Below are 21,680 nucleotides of genomic sequence, written 5' to 3'. Positions count from 1 at the left end.
TGAACATGAAGATATGATTATTATGAAGTTGAATATCACTGATAAATTAATACTGTATGGTACACATTAAAAATAGCTTCAAGTCAAAATTTATCAGTTAATTATAGTTATGAAAGAATAAGGGAATCAAATCTATCATTATAACAAATTTTATTACTCAATTAGGCAAATTAAGTAATTTTATCATTATTATAACAAATTTTATCACTGAATTAGACAAAGTAAAGAAATTCGTCATTGTATAGCAAATGTTATCACTCAATTAGAAAAATTAAGCAAATCTATCATTCGTATAGCAAATTTTATCACTGAATTAAGCAAAGTAATCAAATCTGTCATTGTATATCAAATTTTATCATTTTTTTTTTTTTGGTACATCGGAAAATAAAAACAAACAGGAAACAAAAGAAGAGGAAAAGAAGACAAAGAAATCCAAACAGGTTGCCAAAACTCAGGGCCTAAGGTAGCCCTACCCAACCACGTCAGCAATCACTAGCCCTCGAATATCTTCAAGAGCCTCGTCCATGACAACAAGAGGCTCAACTTGATTAGCTCCCAATTTAGCAAGACCATCCGCACTGCTATTGCCTTCGCGCAAAACATGATGGATACCATAGCCACACCTTTGCATGAGGAATTTGAAATCCTTCACCAAGCTTCTAATCGAAGGAGACACCACACAACCTTCTTTCAAAAGTAAATGAACATGAAGATGAAGATATGATTATTATGAAAATATAATTATTATCACTGAATTAGCAAAAGTAAGCAAATCCATAATTGTATAACAAATGAACATGAAGATATGATTATTATGAAGTTGAATATCACTGATAAATTAATACTATATGATACACATTGAAAATAGTTTCAAGTCAAATTTTATCACTTCATTATAGTTATGAAATAAGAAGAGAAGATGAGTACGACTCACGTTTGATTGGCATGTTTGTTGAAGATGAACTAGATATGGAAAGTAGATGTCCGAATCGAAATATAGATCGAAACAGTGGAAGATTTGTTGGGGATCTGTTCGGAATTGGTATGAAAACAATTGGTGATTTCTTTGGAAATGATAGGAGATTCGCCGAAAATCTCTTCGTTTGTTCTGATCTCCAAATCGGAAATCTCCTCAGAATGGTTTCCAAATCTTCATACGTTTGTCTGCAATAGAACCCTTGAAAAAGGCGCGTGTGTGTCAAACGCATAGGGGAGAGTTCGTGACGGCTTCTTTGCTTCACGCGTATAGTGTGATATTGAGGGGTAAAATTGAAAACGAAAATAGGCCAAGACTTGACCTGTATTAAGCTATTTCCATGGGACTGGCTGGTAAGTCCTCCATAGAATAGCCCCTATTAGTTGGTTCAAATTATCATGGACGTCTAATGAGTTTTTAAGACAATAAAAAAACAAATTGCCCAATTTGCAAAACAAAAAGGCCCAATTACCAAAAAAAAAATGACCTGTTAGAGACAATCAAAGGGTGATTTTATTTGCATCCAAATAATAATTCAATACGTCTAATTAAAATTTTGAAATTTTATTTTTATCGTATTTTAATGTAAATTTACTAATAAGGGCTGTTTTGGGTGAGGCCCTAAATATATTTGTGATGTGTAAATGGCTTCACTAGTCTCCAATTTTGAGGTCCTTGGCATGCTATATTTGTGATGTATACAGGATATGGCATCATTTAGTATGTAATTTCAGAGCTTATATCTTTGCCATACTTCCACTTAAACCACTCTTTAATTGTTTTTGAGAGTTGAGCTTTGTGCCTTGTTTGTGAGCCATCATGCTTCTCTTGCTTTTTGTGCCTGAGTTTCAACATGATTAGGCTACTGTTTTGGCATGTTTAACCTCTGTCCGGGGTTGGTTTGGTCATTTAGGCTTAGTATTGTATGCCTATAGTGTTATGCTCTTTGCTAGCGTCAATGCTTTCGACTCTGAGCATGTCTTGCATGCGTCATTTTCATGCTTTGATGTCATTTAGCATCCTATTTCAATACTGGAATATGTGCCATTGCATTCCATCTTTCATTTGTTCTATCACTTTCGAAAGTGGTCTTAAGTCCTTTATTGGTTTGAGCACGAAATTGAGGCGTTCATGCCTAATGGTTTTAGCCTTCTCTTGAGGGTTTCTACTAACCAACGGCATGATGCTTCTTTCATGCTCAAGAAACTTGTGGCTTGGTCCGTCTTTTCAATTAGCGGACTTCTCACTTTTGGACTTGACCGGTTAAAGGACTTATCGGTAATCTAAAATGAGTAAACAAAATGAATCAAAGTAAAACATGTCAAAATAACATGTTTGTGTTGCATTGCATGTGTTTGGATTGGGCATTAATCAAAACACAAGAAATAAGGGGCGTTTCATACTCAGAGTGATGAAACGTGCCTCACTTCTTAATCACCGACACCCTTGATCGTGTATGATAGGATGGAGGCTCATGGAGTCTATTTGTGCATTCATTGACTTGTACAAACTTGGCTTCTCGGCCATCGTGCATTGCGATGCTTGGTTGGTGGCCCGAGAGTCGAGTACCACACTCTTTTGAGCATGAGAAATGATAAAGAGGGTGGTTGTACACACATATCCTGCAAAGACCTTACTTTGCCTCTGTTGTTCCCTATTTACAGCAAAATTGGAGCATGCAGAAGCAAGTGGCCAACGGGCCAGAGCAAGTAGCCTACCGGCCACTTTAAGTGGCCTACAGCCTCCTTAAGTGGCCAACAGTTCTCAGGCTCAGAGGTGGTCAAAAGTTGTTCTGGTTCTGAAGCAGAAATAGCCTGGAGATTGGTTTGGTGTTCAGGGATCAAGGCGAATGCAAATAGAGGCAACCGGTGGCAAAGTGACGGACTTCGGGAGGAAGCGGAGCAACCGAGCATGCATGCATCCCTCGTCCCTCGAGGCTGTTTAATTGCTTTATTAGTTAGTTAATGTGTTTAGCTAATTAATCCAATTTGTAATATTTAGCTAACTTAGAATAGTTAGTTAATTTCAAGTCATGTGTAATAATTAATTAGCTAGAGTAGTTAATTAGTTATTTTGTAATAAGTAGCTTAGCGTAGCTTAGCTTATTATTCGAACCCTCCGTCGAGAGGGCAAATGTTGTCATAAGTGTGCGTGCGTGTGTAAATGTCTTCCAACCCCACGTCTTTTTCCCTTTTATTTTCCCGCTTTCAGTGGATAGATTAGGGCATATTTCGATTAGCATACCTTATGCTTGCATGCGTGCATCATTCATTCGTCTTGCATGCACCGTGCTCGACGCATCATTCAAACTGCATTGTATTTCAATACACTTTCTTGAATACGTGTTCCAAAGCATGTTATCAAGTGTTGCATTCATATGCCATCTTAGATAGCCGAGCCTATTAGTTGCATTATTGCATGCGTTGCATTAGGCATCTTTGACATAGCTAGGATCATGCATGATTTCTAACTAGTTTTCTGTTTTGGCTCGGAGTACACTATAAGTGTTTACGCTTTAACATACTTGCATGAGTGTGAGTGTTGCCATGTTTAGCATGCTTGCCACGAGGCTATTTGCTTAAATGTTTAACTGCATGAATGCTTGTGGGTGAAGGCTTTATTGCTTGAATTGGAACAATTAATCAAATGTAAGTTTTAAGCCCACTTTACGGAGTGGCAGATCATGTTGTTTTAAGCCCACTTGAGGGTGGCAAATCCGCGTTTTAGCCTACTTTCGAGTAGCACTTCCAAACTATTTTCGAAAAACGAACGTGAGATGTTTTGTTCCAAATCGAGTGATTTAGTCTATACTTGTATGCTGTGCACATCACATAGTAAGGTTAGCTAATAAATCAGAATAAGAACAAATGTGTTTTCAAAATAACATATCATGTTTAGTAGAGGCCGATCCTTTGATCGGGCAAGCAGGGGTGCTCATTTTAGGACCTTTCCCTCTCGTACCCAAGTTTCCGAGCCGAGACAACTTTGGTGATGACGGACACGTGGCCTTTGACACGAGTCAGGGTTTCCTAAATTTTTCAAAAATAAAATATTTAGGTGGCGATTTTATAATCTGACAGAACAGTCCATGTTTGGCGTTTTTTGATTAAAATCGATTTTTCAAAACGATTTGCCGGATTTGGACTCTATGGTGATTTATCAGTCTTACATTACACTTTGTGAGATTAGATTCAGAACCGTGACAAGAGTCCGAACTGTAGTAGCTAGAACCCAATTCGCGCCCTCTCCGAAAGGGGGGCTGCGCGGAGAGAGTTCGGATGGTCTACAGTTTCTGGACCATTCAATATTTGAAAATGATAACCAAAGATTGGAATGGGACTATTTTGCAACATGAGTTTATTCATATGCGTTGTTGTGCACATATTCTTAATCTCGTTGTGAATGATGGGTTAAAGAAATGGACGATTTTATTGTCAATATTAGACTTGCGGTAAGATATGTGAGGTTTTCTCCTCATAGGCATGATGTTTTTAAGAAATATGCGGCCACACTCAAACTTGATTGAAAAGTTCTTGTATGCCTAGATGTACCAACTAGGTGAAACTCTACCTATTTGATGTTAGAGGCTGCCAAAAAGTATGAGAAGACTTTTAACCGATTGAAGTTTGTGGATTCTAACTTTGAACCTTATTTCAAAGATGTTGATGGTAGCATAAGTAGATGTCTGAAAGAGTTGGATTGGAAAAAATATAGAATTTTTTTGAGATTTCTAAAATTATTTTATCTTGCAACTAAGAAATTTTCAGGGCCTCTCTTTGTTACTTCCAATGGTTTTTACAAGGAAATGTTTGTTATTGAAAGCAAAATTAACCAATTAATTTTGAAGGAGGATGATACTTTGAGTACAATGGTAAAGACTGTGAAACAAAAGTTTAGCAAATATTAAGAGGATGGAAGTAAGATCAATTTGTTTTTATGTTGCAGTTGTTCTTGATCCTACCAAAAAAATGACATACTTGGAGTTTTGCTTTTCAAATTTATTTCTTGGATATAATTAGGTGGAAGATATGGTAGACAAAGTTAAGAGTTGTTTAAGTCGTTTGTATAGTCATTCTGTCACACTTTATCCTTTAAATGAGAAACTTCCAAGTGTGAATGAAGTTGTGAATATGGTATAAGATGATGATGATGATGATCCCTATTCTTTAGTTGACTTCCAATTTAATTCCTATTTGGAGGGGCGATGCACTAGTGGATCTAAGTCGGAATTAGAACAATATTTATCTGAGGTTAAACATTTTGCAAAGAATCAAACATTTGAGATTTTGGATTATTAGAAGGTAAATGCAACCAAATATAAAGTGTTATCACAACTTGCAAGGGATGTGTTTGCCATGCATGTTTCTACCATTGCGTCGGAGTCGGTTTTTAATGCAAGGAGCATATTCTTAACCCATTTCGTAGTTCACTCTCGCCTTCTATGATTGAAGCTCTTGTATATACTCAAAATTGACTTCGAAACAACCTTCTAATTTCTCTTCGAAAGGCGATGGATAATGTGGAGGAATTTCAGCAATATGACTCAAGTAATATGAGAATTTATTTATCTTCATTTTGTTTGCATTGTTCATTTTTTAATGTAAGTTTTATTAATCTTCTATTGTTGACTCCTAATTAGGTACTTTGGAATCAAGCTCATTTTCAAGTTCAACCTATAATGTTGATGCTATAATTGAACTCTAATATCCATTTGCTTATTAGTAATTTTTTCATATATTCAACATATTTTCTTACTATATTAAGATGCAATACATAGACATTTATTTATCATTTCATTACTTTATTCGTCAAAGGAATTATGAAGATTGAAGATTAAAATTTATATTTTTCAGTTTATTTTTGTGCAAGGTTCATCAACCTAATGCATGGAATTGAAATTTTTGAAAGTTGGATTGGATGTGATTTGATATCTTAGAAATATTTTTATTTTATTTCATGAGTTTGAATTGAATGAAATTTGACAATAATTTTTTTTTCTTTTTTAATTGCATTTTGAATGAATGTAAGTTAATGAATTTTTATTGTTGTGTTTTTTTTTTTTTTATTGCATTTTGAATGAATGTAAGTAAATGAATTTTTATTGTTTTATTTTTTTTATTGTATTTTGGATGAATGTAAGTTAATAAAGAATTACTTCTTTTTTTTTTATTTGGGTTAAAAATGATGAATGTAGTATTTTGAATGATTTGTTTGGATTACGGAGAATTTGTTATGTTTTTTATTTTATAAATTTTAATTCATTAATTATTAATGTTTGAGCATTTTAAAAAATGAAAGGAAAATGGTCCAAAATAAATATTGACAAAATGAAAAAAAAATAAAAAAAAGTCTTAAAAATAAAATTTTGAAAAAAAGATTAATTCGCAAACCGCCCGCACATCTACAAACCCTATACTCACAAACTGCACTGCAGGCGGTTGCGGTTTGACTTTTCACCAAACTGCATAAATACAGACAGGTCTAAACCAAATCGCATATTGTCCCAAATCGAACCGCGGACACCCGCAAAATTTCCAAACCCTATCTTAACATGTTTTTTAGGAGCACACAGTAACAAAATTTTTCTCCAAATGTATTCAAGGTTGTATCAATTTATCTTTATTTTACTAAAATACTTCCTACTATTAATTTTTTTTTGTAGCATTTTCATAAATTTTAAAATACTTTTTTTTTATACAAATTCCAATATTAAACAATGTCAAAAGAACAATTCAAATATTGACATATTAAATGATTTGTCCCTAAAACATTGTTTAATATGAAAATTTGTATAAAAATATTTTAAAAATTACAAAATGTTTTAAAAAATAAAATTACTAAAAAAATATTTTAGAATTATTCTTCAATGTTTTTATATTCCAAGGACACCCATATACCATACTTCACAGTTAATATTTTTACAGATTTCGTTAAATTTACCTATTTCATTTTATTTTATTAAATGATTGTTAATATTTGTTAAATCCTAAATAATTATTATTTTTAGGGAGAATTGCAAAATATAATATAAACACAAAATAATTACAATATCAAGGAAATACAAGTAATTTATGTATTAAATTATGCAATTAAGTCTTTTATTTGCACTTCTTTTCCACTTCTTTGCAATTGTCCCTTGTTTTTATACATAAAAATAAAAATTTTGTATATAAATTAAAAGATATATTAATGTGCATCCATTTAAAGGATATTACAAAGACTATAAAAAGATTATATACTTGTGTTGCATACATTATTGTAAATAATATATAATCTTTTTCAACTCTTAAAATACTATAAAAATACACATTAAGAGCATTTCCAACGATATACCAAATATTTTATCAAATTTGAGTAAAAAAAGCAGAAATTTCCTATCTGATATCAGTCACTCCAATAGTGAATTTGTGACTGTCATCAAAACACGTCGTCCAGGGAGTCAATCGACTGGTTGACCGGCAAGAGCAAATGAAAAAAAAAAAAAAATTGCAACAAAGGTAGTGTACTCCCAACTTCAAGCCATCAGATTAAGTTGACAAAATGCAACATTTTTTAATTAAGAGAATAAATTGGTATGAATGATAGCTTGAGAAGTTTCTGGTGCAGATGGTGGTTGAAGACTATAGATTGTGAAGATGGTGGCAAGACTATTGTGAAAGAGATGCTTCTTTATGAAGTTGATTCAATTATATTGAATTTGTTGAAAGAGTGGATTCAAGAGAGGTTGAAGAAAGGGAAAGAGTGTCTCCAAAAAGCAAAAGAAACTGAGGTATGTTTTTTGATTTGTTTCTGCTAGATTTAGGCAACTCTATTAAGTTGCAAAAAAAAATTACAGGAAAATTTTCTTGAGAAAAATGAGCTAAAAGGAAATGTAAGGAAAATAAAATATACTGATGAAAAATGCTTCCTACAAAAAAATTGATACACATTTTTCTGCAAGATCAGAACACATGAAAGAAAGGAAAGCAACTTTTACAAAGATATGATATCGAAAGTAGTTTTTGAGAGTAACAGAATTGAAATTTGTGTTGGCAGACATGGAACCTAAAATCCAAAACAGAGCCATATGCACAATCAGTGAGGGAGATAATGAAAGTTGCCAAAGAAACAGTGGATTCATTCTTTGAAATTCCATTAGGAATGTCTGAGGATTTAGTTCATGAGCTTGCTGATGGCTTCGAATATCTCATCCGGGAGTATACTACCTTTGTTGAAGAGAAAAATGGCAGATGAGAAATAATAAGATTTGAGAGGGAGATTTATATCGAACAAGTGGGCTGAGATACGGCAGCACGGAATATGGTGTTGGGCCATGTGAGGGCCGAAGATGCTGTGCGTAGCCGAACTGCACCAACACAGCGCTTTGACCCGTTACGTTGGGCCGACCTGAGGGTCGCACAGATTATGGAAGCATGCAGGTGTTTAGCCGAATTAGGATCACGTGGAACCGGATAATATTTGATTAGGTTTACACAGATGTGTTGGGCCGAGCTATAGATGGTTCGGACTGATGTGGGGACTGAAATGGCCCACGAAATCGCTATGTGAGGCCGAGATGCCGAACGACACGCCCACGTCTAGTCGGTTCGGGTGGACCCGTTTGGTTTTGCTTGGCAGTGCCTATCCCTCATAGGGTTTATGTTTCACCAAATAATAGCTCGATTTAATATTCCACGTGGACCAATTATAAAGAGAAGAGAATCTACTACTGGGATGCATCAATACCATTTGGCGATGCGACAAACACTGTTTAAAGGTTTTAGTCTCTACACGTGTAAGAAATGTAGAGGGAAGCATAGCTGCCTGTCTAGAGAAAGACAACAGAGGTAGTGCACCCACAATCTCTAAGGCTGCATGGCCAATCTTGAAAAGAAGGAGCATGCAGCCGTTAGAGGTAAGCCATTTTTTACATACTCTCTCTCTCTTGAAAGTGCCCTGCCTTTGCTCTTCTTCTTTAAGTGTTCTAACTTGATCGTCGGAGGGTTTATCCGGCAGCATACCGCCGAGTAGCTCACAGTCTTTCTGTTCTCAGGTTGAACGACGTTACGCAAGGCTTAGACTAAAGGAGTACGGAGAACGACGAATATTTCGTCCCCGTACAAGATTAAAGACTGGAATGAAAATCCCTTGATTTTTGGGCTACCAATGCTTTAATTGAATGAATGAAGATGCACAATGAGTCCAAAATTATAGAGAGAGAGAGAGAGAGAACAAAGAACGACGCGAGGGTAGAGACAAATTTGCTTCAGAAGCAAACAACTTTGGAATCCTATTGACAGTCCAAACCATTGCTCTATTCTGAGAATTGTTCAAGTAACAAGATGACCAGGAGGACAACCAGCCGAATGTTCGACCGGTCATCCTGTGTGTACCATCCGCAACGATCCTACACAGTGTTTTGGTAAAAAGTGCCCTAGATCCTCAGTTTGGTGAAACATTTGTTATTTTCTCAATTTGATGAAACCAATGAAGCACAAACAGAGAGATTTGGTGCAGCGTTACAGACAGCCTAACAAAATCTTAAATTTAAAAATTATTAAAAATCTTTAAATAATAAATATATCTAATTTAACGATTATATTAAAAATAAAATTTATTATAATCAAGATAAATTGATACAACATTAAATATATTTGTTAACATTAACAACATATTTAATATAATCAAATTATATGTATTTATTATTTAAATATTTTAATAAAATTTCAAGTTGCACAGAATAATGTATAATTAATATTTTATATAAAATTGTAAAATTTTGTTAATGCATACCCTTAAGAGGCATCTTAAGAAAACTTTAAAATTTTCATACACAATATATAATATTTTAAGCTTTTTAACATGTGCCCTAAAGACACACATTAATAAAATCTAATATTTTATATGCATGAAAATATTCATTATTTATGATTTAATAATTTTTAAAACCCATTAAATAAAATAAAACATAATTCATTACTAATTTACCATGTAAAACCTCTTCACTACTTATTTTCCATCTAATTGAGAATTTAAATTTGAATAGAAGTATGATTTGATATGAACTAATCATGTTCTTTCATCAAAATCCTTTTAAATAATCCTTCTTATCCAAAATTTCTGTTTTCATAAAATTTAATGAAAAAATTTCAATCTTCAATCCTTTATTTTTATAAATTTTCATCAAACTCAAATTTAATTATCAATTTGATAAAAATATATATATCTCTCTCTCTCTTAATTCGATAACTAATTGATAAAAGGATTGAGGACAATTTTAAGTACTATAGATTGGAGATATCTAACGATAATGCTAGACTAATCATATTTTTATATAATAAGATTTAAATGTGGAAAAAAAAAAAAACATACAATTGAAGAGAAGTAAAAAATTGAAAATGGAAAAAAAATGTATGTTCCCTCAGAAAAACAAGTAAATAAGGATTCAATCACAGATTGATCAGAATTAGCATGGTCATCAGACTTACAAACATCATAGGGAGCATTAAAAAGATCAAACCCTTATTTTTCTAATCACAAAAATTATAGTAATAAATCAAAATTAAAATTAAAATTAAATAAAATAATAATATAAAAAAAAGTTATGAAGCTCAGATAGATGTTGGATAGAGTCTATTCCCAGGCCTTAGTCTCTAAAAACAAGGCCTCATAATGAGCTGGGATTAACATTTATCATCATCGCACCATCGTACTTTTTAGATCTCGAATTTCACAAATTAATTACTAAAAACACAATGTGAATAAACTAAAGATACAATTTTTTTACACAAATTCTCACTTTTCTTTCATTTCCTCACAAAGTCGAAGATCCAAATTCAAATCAATATACATATCTACGCCGTTCATATATATATATATATAGAGAGAGAGAAAGAGAAAGAGAGACCTGGGCTAAAATTTGACTTATACAGAGGCAAGAGGTGAGTGAAAGGTTTGAAGTCTGCAGAAAATTATATAAAGAGATAGATTGGCTAGGGCTAGGGTTAGGTATTAAAATGGGGACGTCGAATCTGTGATTTTACATATATGGCCTTGGAGGTTTAGTTTAATTACTGGACTGGGATTAGCGCAACTCTCTTAATGGAAAAGTTAGGCCTGTTATGGGTTGGGTATAAGTTTAGGCCGTAAGAGTCTGGACTTGAGCAAGCCTGTTGAGACTCGATCTTTTTTTGGGGCTAAGGCTTCGCTTGGTTTGCTTTGAAAGCCGACTTTTTGATGGGCTTTGTTTGTCCCACTGAAATACAAAATAATGTGCTTTTTAAAACCTGTTACGGGGGCTTTCAGTGTGGGTTTTTGACTTTTTATAACTAAAGCCTCGTTTGACAACATCAGTTTTTAGCTTAAAAGTCAAAAAATTAATAAAAAAAATTAAAAAGTCAACAACTTATACTAAAAACTTAAAGATTTCATTTTCTTTCTACTTTTTACACATCTTTTCGTAAAAAATTAAAAAACCATCCTAAATATACTAGTTTTTTTTACATAATATTTTAGCCAAAAAACTAAAAAGTTACTAAAAAATTCTATTCCCAAATGAGGCCTAAAACCTAGTAAAAAGGAGTCATTCTACTTACACTACAAATCTAACCCTAAAATTCAAAAATCTTTTTTATTTTATTTTGGCATAATTTCTAACAATATTGTATAGGACAGAATGTTGCGCAACTAAGAAACAACATGTAAATAAGATGAGTATTACTGAGATGAGAATGCTAAGGTGAATGTGTGACAAGACTAGAAAAGATTAGAATAAATATATTTGGGAATGGGTAGGAGTAATATTGATAAAATATAAACTGAGAGAGAATAGACTGAGATGGTTTGTTTATATACACACTACAACATATAAGACTTTTAGCGACCAATTATTTTGGTCTCTAAATGGTTTTTGTGACAAAATTAAATTTGTCATTAAAAAAGTTACTAAAAGTGTGTCTAGAAAAGTCTTTAGCGACGAATTTTTGAAAGTGTTGCTAAAAATGACAATTAGTGACTAGTTTTATATTGTCACAAAATGTTTGATTTTACAAGACTATGGTCGCTAATACTTCGTCACAAAATGTCCCAATTTGGTTGTGCAAAACAAAATAATGACATTTTTAACGACAATGATATTTGATCGCTAAAAGACAAATAACTTTCTCTACAACACATTTTCGTTGCTAAAAATCAAAGTTGGGATAGCTAAAAATGCATAAAAATTAAATGTCATCCAATCATAAAAAATAAAAAGAAAAAAATTGACATCCACACATCAAAGACACTCTATTCCCAAATCATAATGAATATATAACTCTGAGTATATTCAAAGTTTTCAAAATTAAAAGTTTCCAAAATACTTTCAAAAAGTTTCCAAATTCAAAGTTTCTAAAAATTGACCTATCAAGTTGCAAACTCAAAGCTAGTATCCTTGTCAACTGGTATGTCATCACTCATCCTGGAATGGTGCAGTAATTGATATCCCATTCTTCACATATTTTTAAAGGACTTGCAGAACAAGATAATCATTAGAAAATTACACCAGTTCACATTGTTACATTCTAAACTTTTTAAATATACAAGGATCATTCACCTAATTAAGAAACTCATTTTTTATTTACTCTGTTTAAGAACAGGAAACCTTGCCTAAATACATTATACATTATTTTTGCCTCATCCTTAGATTTAGTATTGCAGCGTGAACTGCTTGTTGTCATATTGTAGGTTCTCTCCATGTAGGTTGTTGATTGGATATCCATGTTCACTTCCTTGTCAGTTCTTTTTTTTTTTTTTAATTAAAAATAAAAAATTGATAGATCGACAGACTGAATTTTTGGAGAGTAAAAGTGATGCAAATGTATAAGCATATTAATTAAGTTGATACAATCAAATTATAATTAAGCTTCAAAAACACTCACAGGTAAAACTTTCAGAGTGCATTTCATAATATTTGGATCGGCAATCCTTCCTTGACTAGGTGCCTGCACCCAAAAAAAATGCAAATTCAATGATTGGTGGTTAAAAGCTGCAAGAAAACAGAGTTGACATGGATCTGAACAAAAATAATTCACAGTTGCATAAATACTTTGGCAGTAAAAGTCCGAAAGAAGAAGAGAACACAATATTCAGATTAAGTCTAGTAGGCCTCGAGAAATGAAGACTTTATAGTTTGTTTTCCACAAGGCACAAATCAATCATCTAAACTGAAATTATTACATAAATTGGAGCTCTGTCAGAGGTAGAAAAACATAAAAGAACAAAGGACTATTATATGCTTGCAATGATACATATACATTCATAACCGCATTGCCAGGGAAAGGGGTGTCGTTGCATTCAGAAGAGAGAAACTAATAAAGCAATACAAAAACCATTCATTCAAAAGAATTTGAAAAAATATATAAAAAATTACTCATTTTAAAGACATGTAAAACAAACAAGTACTTAAGACTTCATTTCAACGGTTCTCGTTCTTTTAAAATAAATACAAGGAGCAGTGGCAGAGTTTCTATCCGAATAAGAGATCCTAGGTTATATCCTCCTCAATTGATCAGAGTCCCCTTAGATTGTAATAAAGAAGCTTTCTTCTTTAGCAATTTTACACAAGAAGTTAAACCATACTAAAAATTTCAGAATGCTAGACACTCTCAATAAAAGAGTTTTGTCGCCTAACTTATAACCAAATCTTATTACAACCCTATAATTTAGTATCTGTGCAAAAGAAACCACTCATATAAAGGGCACAAGGTGGAAATCTAATCTAGAATGACAGCATATATAACACAAAAATACAGATTCAAAATAGTAAACGAACAGGTGCAAGAAAATTTCTAATATATCAGATAGATTAATCCCATATAGTTGTATTACAGACCTATGGTTGTAAAGAGATCAAACAATTGAAAATAACAATGTTTTGGCACAGTAAGGAAATACCATCCATGTCATATGGGGTGGAAGGAATTGCAAGTAACAAAATGAAGCAGCAGTCAATCCTGCACACAACAACAACAACAACCACACACACAAAAAAAAAAAAAAAAAAGAAAAAGGACAAATGATAAGCAAGCAATCTAAACAAGAGAAGAATACATTGGTAAGGGAAGATTCTATCCACAAATCACAGACCTATAACGCCTGAAGCAAATACATTGGGGATTGAAACATTTGTGTAGATTTTCAACTGTCATAACTACCACCTTCGGTTCAAACTCATTAGAGAGACGAATGTTTGAAGACTTGACATCTCTGTGAATGACCGGCCGAGAACATTCATTGTGCAAGTAATTTAGGGCTTCAACAATTTCAACAGCTGGTTTGAATCTCAATTCCCATGACAATACAGCTGTTTCTTTGCTATTACCTATCTCAGAGATCAACCAATTAGCATAAATTTCCCATCCATCCTTAAGTAGGCCTGTCAATCCGAATCCGATATTGGTCATAAAAACAATCCAAACCCAAAATCGATCCAATTCTGACAAATCTGATAAAAAAATTATCTGAACAGAATTTTTGTTAATGGATTCGGCTTTTAGATTAAATCCAATCAGTTGACAGGCCTATTACATAGTAATGGGAAGAAGAATATCTCCAGAGAAGATTTACCATGTAGGTTTTCTTCTAGATTTCCTCCAGACAAGAAATCATAAACAGATATTAGTTCATTGTCTTCAACACAAATCCCAAGCAGAGGAGTGATGTTTTTATGCTTCAATGAGCTCATGAAATTTCTTGTGTTTCTGGACAGGACTGTTCAAACTATCATTTCTCGAATTGCAAATCACTTCATGACTGTGTCTTGGAGTCTCCGAAGGCTCAGAATCACCAAATTCAGACTGGTTATCTAGTAGTGATTGATCTCAAACAAGGTAACTTGGCTTCGGATCTCCTTTGCAACGTAACATAATCCAAAACAAATTCAAGAATCGTTTAGACTACGTGCATCTTACTCTTCTCAAATCCCATTTTAACAGAAGTCTCGTGCTTTTTTTTAAGTAGCTTTTTAAGAGAGAAAAATTGTACCTAGAAGGCAGTTACTGGAAGACCTTCTGTAAACAACCTTGCCATTGTAGGATTCAACATCATCTTAATTTGTATGATAATTATATTATCACAATATCTTTAATTAAGCAATATAGGGCACACTTAACAAGATTAAAAGGTTTCTTGATCCTTCAGCAACGTCAATGTCCAACAGACCATATACTCTAGAGAAATACATGTCAATATTTTATCTTGGTTTTTGGCTTCATTCTTTCTTTTGGGCCCATGAAAATCTATGCACATTACGATGTACATAAAGTTCCATGAATAATGTCAAACCAAGTGAACAGGTCATACCAATCACTTTTGCAGATAAAAAGTAAAGAATATAAAACATAAAATTAGCTAAAAATATATCAATACTATAAAAATTGAACAATAATTAGATAAACATCTCAGAGCAAAGCGATAAGGCTTGTCGAGTTGATTTTTAAGAATTTTTATTAAAACTTGTTCTTATGTTTTTTATGGTTTTGCTAACAATAACACTATTATAGATAGCAAATTATTTTAATTTTATGTTGATGGAAGAGGATTTTCATTTTCTGATTAATTTTGTTTTTCTTCAATTTTCCTGTGTTTTCTCGGTAACCAAACAGAGCTTCTTTATCTGCTAGATTAGGCACATGAGGGTATATAACAACTAAAGCTGTGACTATAAGTAATAGGGTAATTCGAATCCAATTTTTGAATGAACACAGAGGAGTATATATATAGATATGTACATGTATATATGCTGTGTCTGTGGAGAGAGAGAGAGAGAGATTGAAAACACACCAAATCGCTATTGAATCCAAATCACTACGATCTCTGTTAGAAACCAAATCAATTTACTCAAACTCATATATATCTACAAAAAATTTAAAGAAGACGAAGAATAAATGATAATATAAGATCTCAGAATAAGTGTATATGTGTGTGTGTGTGTTTGTGTGAAGCTAAAAAAAAAAAAAGGTAGAAAATCTCAGAAAATTGTGCATCAAGATGAAAATTGTGCATCAATATCAAGATGAAGAATCAAACCACTGCTTAGGAATGGCCCGGGCCGGGGCCGGGGATCATACTCCCCGTCCCCGGTCCCCGATGGTAACAATGTCCCCGTCCCCGGCCCCGATCCTCGACGGGGGACCTATCACCATCCCCACCCCCGTCCCCTGACGGGAATCGGGTATCCCCGACCCCGAAATTCCCCGCTCAAAGGAAAAAAAAAAAAAAAAAGAGAGAAACCGAGATCGTCGGATCGACATCAACATCAACAACAACTACAACTACAATTTGTTTCATCTGATCATCATCAACATCAACAACAAACAGTGAGATAAAGAGAGATAAATAGCAGTGAGATAAAGAGAGACATCAACAAACAGAGAGATAAATAGCTATGAAACTCAGATCTCGGATAGATTTGCTTCGTCTTCACCTTCTCCAAGAGTGCTCGGAACTGAGAGAAAAAGAGGCAGCAATGGAGAAGTTGTAGACGATGGTAGCGGGATCGCCTTTGAAGACCACGGTGGTGGCGGGATCGCCTTTGGAGACCACGGTGATAGAGGAAAAAGTAGATTGGTGGAGTGAAGGGGAGAGAGAGAGAGAGAGAGAGAGAGAGACGCTGAGAGAGGAGATTGGTGGCGAGTGAAGAAGATCGGCGGTGGAGGGAAGGGAGGGAGGCAGGGGTAGAGAGAATGAGTGAGGGAGAGAAATGAATCACCAGTGAGGCTGACATGAAAAACGAGATTCAACCCTAAACACACAAACATACATATATATATATATATATATATATACGGGGATGCTCGGGCATTACTCGGGCCGGGGCCGGGCAACCTATCCCTCTTCCCGACCTGAAATTATCGGAAATTTAATTTTTAATACCATTTTTAGTTTTATGGCATCTCCAATGGTAGTAGGCATTTTATCAATCTAAATATTATTATAAAGTATATATTTTATTTTTCCTATCAACTGTTTTATGTTTTTACTCCAACCATGCTCTTTATTTTAGCTATTTATCCAAATACTATTAATTTTATAGAATGTCACATCAACAACAAAGATGGAGGGAAATGATCCTAATGATTGAATACATTTTGCCTAGCGTTGAAGGCTAGCTACATGTAGCTAGTGAATATGAGTTGAGCTAAAATGCCTAATCATATGCCTAGTGCATTGGAGTTGAAAAAAGTGAATCACACTAGGCATTTTAACTAACAAGTATTATATACCTAGTGCATTGGAGATGCTCTAAGTTTTTGGAGAAAATCCGTTTTAATTGGGGTCAGATTTTTGTCGGGCCGGGTTCAAATTGTCATCCCTGAATTAAAATCTTATATTTATTTATTTTTTAAAATTTTTTGAAGACTAACCATCAAAATGTATTAGATAAAACTCTTTAGTACAGCTTATGTGCTTGTTGGATTACATTCCTTCCTACCTTAAACATTCTTCGGATCTGTCTTTTATTCTGATCTATTATACGAACATGATTTTTTGAAGATTTTTTTTTTAAGGAGGTATAGTTCATAATTTTTGATTTGTTTATTATTTAGGTATATTTTGAACGTAATTTGAAAAAAAAAATATAAAATATATTAAGAATAAATTATAACCTTAAATATTTTAATAAAATATACTGAAAAATTAAACATATTTAATATTTTTTAAATACAAATAGAATCCCCGTCTTCAAAATGTCCAATTTGAAAAAGAATAAAGCTTTGGACCCCCAGTGGGGGTACTGGGGGTCACCTCCCATTGGTCCAAAAAAAAAATAGTTTTTTTTTTTTTTTTTTAAGTTTTCAGCCAACCCCAGGCCGACACGTGGCACTGGGGGTCACTGGGGGTCATCCCCAGTGGGGTCTGTAGCATTGCTGTTTGAAAAACTATTAAAGCAAATCAACAGGATCTTCTCCGCTGGCTTCATATTTTTCTAATGTTTGTTATCATGAAAGAAAAAAAAAAAAAAAAAAGAAAAAAGAAGAAGAAGAAGAAGAAGTTAACAAAAAAATATTTGTAATAATCAATCAAAAAATTAATTGGACGAAAAGTATTTTGTACGTTTTAGTCTTTTTAGAAATTTTCTTTTACCCTTTTAGTTTTTAAAAAAGTTAATACATTAGGAAAGTTGTTAATTTTTATTTTTTTTTGTTTTGGTGAGTGAAAAAAAACAGACGGGACATTTGGCATTTTTACAAAATAACAAACGACTGAATAATGATTGATACTTTTTTTTTTTTTTTTTTTTGAAGATTTCATAATTTTTTTTAGATCTCAATCATTGATAGTGTAAGTTCCACACATATATGAGTCAGTTTTATATATACATCAATTATTGAGATCTAAAAGGGATTATGAGCATTCCTAAAAAAAAAAGAATCCCAAATATTTTTCCAAACAACTTAGAAACTTTTAAATTTTTTAAACAAAAATAACGTTTTTTTAATGGCATGCCAACACGCCCATAGTCCCACCAAACCTAGACAAAAAACCAAAAATAGACCTAACCCGATATCAGTGGTCATTTGTTGCTTCCATGTGACATTTGTGATCAGTTTAGGTATCTATCTATGGTGGTGTTTGGCAAGTTGGGTTGGGGCTAAAATAGTCACAAAAGACAAAACAGGCTATTTTAGCCACAACAAACAAAACATCACATCCAACCCATAATCATTACACTCTTCTCTCACAAAAAAAATCAAAAAAGCCAAAAAGCCAAAAAGCCCTTCCCAAACCAAACTTTTTAGTCCAGGCTAAAATAGTCAAAAAAGCTAAAAAGCCAAAAAGCCAACCCACTTCCCAAACGGAGGCTATATCTATCAAATCTATTTATATTATTATTAAGTAAATATTAGATTTAGTGTCAAAGTCTTCGTATCACATGATAGTTTTGTTTAATTTAAAATAAAAAATTATTATTTAGGAAAAATTACATATACCCGTCGAAATTTAGCTAAATTACAGATACCCCCTGAGGTTTTAGAAATTACAAATTTCTCCTTGAATGCTATAGTTGCATAACAAATTAGAGGGTAATTTGTTATGAAATACAAATCTCAAGGGGCAAATTGTTACGAAAATACAAACCTCAGGGGACGGGATGTAATTTCCGAAACTTCAGAGGGCTATCTGTAATTTAACTAAATCTCGAGGGAGGTATATGTAATTTGTCCTATTATTTAAAAGCCTGTCACGTGACAGTTTTATTTAGTTTAAAATAAAAAAGTATTATTTAAAAGCGTAAGTAAAATTTGAAAGTAAGATCTTAAATTTCATTAAAAATATTCTTACCACTTAAACAATATATATATTATAATATTAATTTTTTTTATTATTTGTTTTATATCCACATATATATCTCGCAAAAACTAAGGTGTATGAAAGTTTTATGCCAAATTATGTTTCCCTTTGGGGAGTTATATATTGAAAACTTTCTGTGTTTGGGGCTTAAGACCATCAGTTTTACTTTTTGTATTATTTTGGCGCTGTTTGGGAAAAGCCTAAAGAGGTTATTATAGTCTAAAAAAAAAATTTAATCAAAAAGCCAATTTTGCAGCTTTTTCAAAAAAAAAATATATATATATATATATAGGACTGCACAGCGGCAGTGTAGGCTGTCAGCTTTGTCACTTGTTCCATCAATGAACATTTTACGATTTTACCCCTTGATAGCAATTTAAAAAAATATTTTTTTAGGGACAAATTTGTCATTTTAATTTCAAACATCATTTCAACACATTTTTTAATACAGCAACTCAAATAAAATCCATCTTATCTTCCCAAACACAAAAACTAAAATAGCCTACTAAAATAGCCAAAAAGCCAAATAGCTTACTAAAATAGCCACTTCCCAAACGAGGCCTTTTTGTATCAATATTCTCGCGGGTGTTTTGGGAAGTTGCTAAAAAATTGATTTTTGTCTTTTTATCAAGTTTTTTGGCTTTTTTAAAAATGATTTGGAAAGTTGGTAAAAAGTTGACTTTTTTTATTTTTAGTTTAATATTTTTTAAAAGTGTCACATCACTCCAAAATGACCAAAATATCCTTACTTTTTGATTTTTGAATTAATTAATTAAAATGTTCCAGAGGGTAATTTGGTAAATGTGGGTGCTGCGTTTTTGGGTCTTCCCAAATGGGATTTTCTGCGTTTTGTGTGTGTTTGGCATTTTGGGAAAGCTCTCAAAAAGCTGCGTTTTGGGAAGGTTGCCAGAACGACACTCAGTCTTTAATTTTGATAACATGATAATATATAAATATGGGAATGGAAGATAAGGCAATAAGTGAGATAGATGATTCGTGCTCGGCCGAACTTCAGTTTTTCCACCAATGAAGTCTTGCCACATGGAGCCTCAAATAAACATATAAATATAAAAAACACAAAAATATAAATAAATAAATAAAATTGATAAATTACATTGATCTCTTTTGAGATTTAAAGAATACACAAGTATAAATGGTAAACTATATTAATCGCCCTTGAGATTTAAGAAAGAAAAAAGAAAAAATACAAGTAGCCCCACAACTTTAGCAAAATTACACCAATCTTCCTCTAATAGTAAAGTTAAAAGAACTGAAACTATGTAACTATTGTGAAAACACAAATCTAAATAAGTGAAAATAAATATTTCAATGCTAAAAAAATGACAAACATTATTTTTTCCCATCCATATGATTAATGAATTATTGATGAAAAAGAGACTAAGTGTCATGTGAATTAAAACTTTAAGGGAACTTAGGCCATGTTTGTTTGGGCGGACGGGATTAGCATTCCCATGACTAATAGTCCTAGGGGTACAAATCCATTGGATTATGTATCCTATCTTAACTAATAGTCAAGTTTAAAATAATTAGTCCGTACTTCAATTGTTTAATCAAACATTGGATTAGTAATTTTATTGGACTATTAGTCCAATCCCAAGCTCATGTCCACCCAAACAAACATGACCTTAATGTAATTATGTCAAAAACTGTAAAACTTGCTATATTTTCTTCAAATCTTAGGAAAAGTCCGTGTAATTTACCCAAAACTAAAAAATAAATAAATAAAAAATACATCCCTTTTGATAATTAATTCCAGCTTTCAAAAAAAAATTTAAATACAAAAAAGTTACAAAATCAACACAAAAGGATGTGGCTATTTGAGTTTTTCTGCAGAAATGCTATGTACCAATAAAAAAGAATAATGATATAAAAACATAAAAACCTTACATAATGATGCAATATATTTGTATTCATACATTTTAAACCAAACAACCCATCAAAGCAACTTATTAATTCAAAAATATTATTTCCACATTATTCTCGTAGAATTTTATTTTTCATAGAAAATATCAAGAAAAATGTCTAAAATTTGAATGTGTACAAATTTAACATGGTGTGGTGCATACCACATTCTCAAAAATCTTATCAACATATTTCAAATTATGTATGCCCAAAAATGATATATTTTCCGAGTACGTAAGGTTATATTTTTTTACACCTAAACTTCCTCATTCTGGCCATCATGTCCACATTTGCCCAACTCATGTCGACATAATGGCACTATGTTGACCATAAATATCACATTGTTACACTATATAAGCCTCAAGAATGGTCATCATTAAGGCAAAGCCAATGGTCCATTTTGTTTTTGTTTTTTCTTGCGTATAGTACTAGAGCTCTCATTTCCATTTTTTCTCCTCTTGTCAAAATT

At 32.7% G+C, this 21,680-nt stretch overlaps 2 protein-coding genes, 1 long non-coding RNA gene and 2 other non-coding genes across 14 annotated transcripts in view; all 5 read right to left on the bottom strand.

The window, feature by feature from the left end:
• The window catches only part of LOC114294016 (uncharacterized), a 61,248-nt gene extending 57,909 nt beyond the window's left edge, over positions 1-3,339 (bottom strand). For all 4 annotated transcript variants that reach the window (XR_014330346.1, XR_014330347.1, XR_014330345.1 and 1 more), the window contains exons 1-2: positions 935-3,339; positions 474-684 (exon numbers count right to left, since the gene is read on the bottom strand). Coding sequence is in view for 1 of the 4 variants with exons in the window: in XM_082870214.1 (XP_082726340.1) it covers positions 474-684; positions 935-1,208 (485 nt within the window). In the remaining 3 variants the exon portion in view is untranslated. The remainder of the gene's footprint in view (positions 1-473; positions 685-934) is intronic.
• LOC114293803 (protein kinase STUNTED) lies at positions 314-16,746 on the bottom strand. 7 transcript variants are annotated; one of them, XR_014330348.1, is made up of 6 exons: positions 16,419-16,746; positions 14,561-14,843; positions 14,081-14,315; positions 13,889-13,947; positions 12,874-12,936; positions 314-687 (listed from the first exon to the last, which is right to left on the bottom strand). XR_014330348.1 is itself a non-coding variant. In XM_082870217.1 (5 exons), exons 2-5 carry the CDS (start codon positions 14,676-14,678, stop codon positions 12,929-12,931), a joined length of 420 nt encoding a protein of 139 aa, XP_082726343.1. In that variant the 5' UTR covers positions 14,679-14,843; positions 16,419-16,746; the 3' UTR covers positions 12,758-12,928. The 7 variants fall into 7 exon arrangements, 4 of the variants coding, with proteins under 4 accessions (XP_082726343.1, XP_082726341.1, XP_082726342.1 ...); XR_003640197.2 differs by having other exon boundaries at positions 14,561-16,746; XR_003640195.2 differs by having other exon boundaries at positions 14,081-14,369; positions 14,561-16,738.
• On the bottom strand, positions 10,370-10,459 carry LOC114293814 (small nucleolar RNA snoR53Y). The gene has a single exon (XR_003640206.2). It is a non-coding gene; the product is annotated as a small nucleolar RNA snoR53Y (small nucleolar RNA).
• Positions 10,559-10,664, bottom strand: LOC114293811 (small nucleolar RNA snoR69Y). The gene has a single exon (XR_003640203.1). It is a non-coding gene; the product is annotated as a small nucleolar RNA snoR69Y (small nucleolar RNA).
• Positions 16,747-20,356: 3,610 nt separating the features above from the next.
• Positions 20,357-21,616, bottom strand: LOC145790929 (uncharacterized). The gene is made up of 2 exons (XR_014330349.1): positions 20,934-21,616; positions 20,357-20,719 (listed from the first exon to the last, which is right to left on the bottom strand). It is a non-coding gene; the product is annotated as an uncharacterized LOC145790929 (long non-coding RNA).
• Between the last annotated feature and the right edge of the window lie 64 nt (positions 21,617-21,680).

This window comes from Camellia sinensis, chromosome 5 (assembly GCF_055761805.1).
Source record: "Camellia sinensis isolate YWXY chromosome 5, ASM5576180v1, whole genome shotgun sequence".
NCBI classification, from domain to species: Eukaryota; Viridiplantae; Streptophyta; class Magnoliopsida; order Ericales; family Theaceae; genus Camellia; species Camellia sinensis.
The sequence above is the reverse complement of the archived record's forward strand: the minus strand, read 5'-3'. Positions and strand labels throughout refer to the sequence as shown.

Coding starts and splice junctions, on each gene's coding strand:
- LOC114293803 (XM_082870215.1), bottom strand. CDS start 14,678: ATGAGCTCATTGAAGCATAAAAACATCACTCCTCTGCTTGGGATTTGT. Junction 14,370..14,560: donor TCTAGAAGAAAACCTACATG/GTAAATCTTCTC, acceptor TCGGATTGACAG/GCCTACTTAAGGATGGATGG. Junction 13,948..14,080: donor ATTTGCTTCAGGCGTTATAG/GTCTGTGATTTG, acceptor TGTTGTGTGCAG/GATTGACTGCTGCTTCATTT.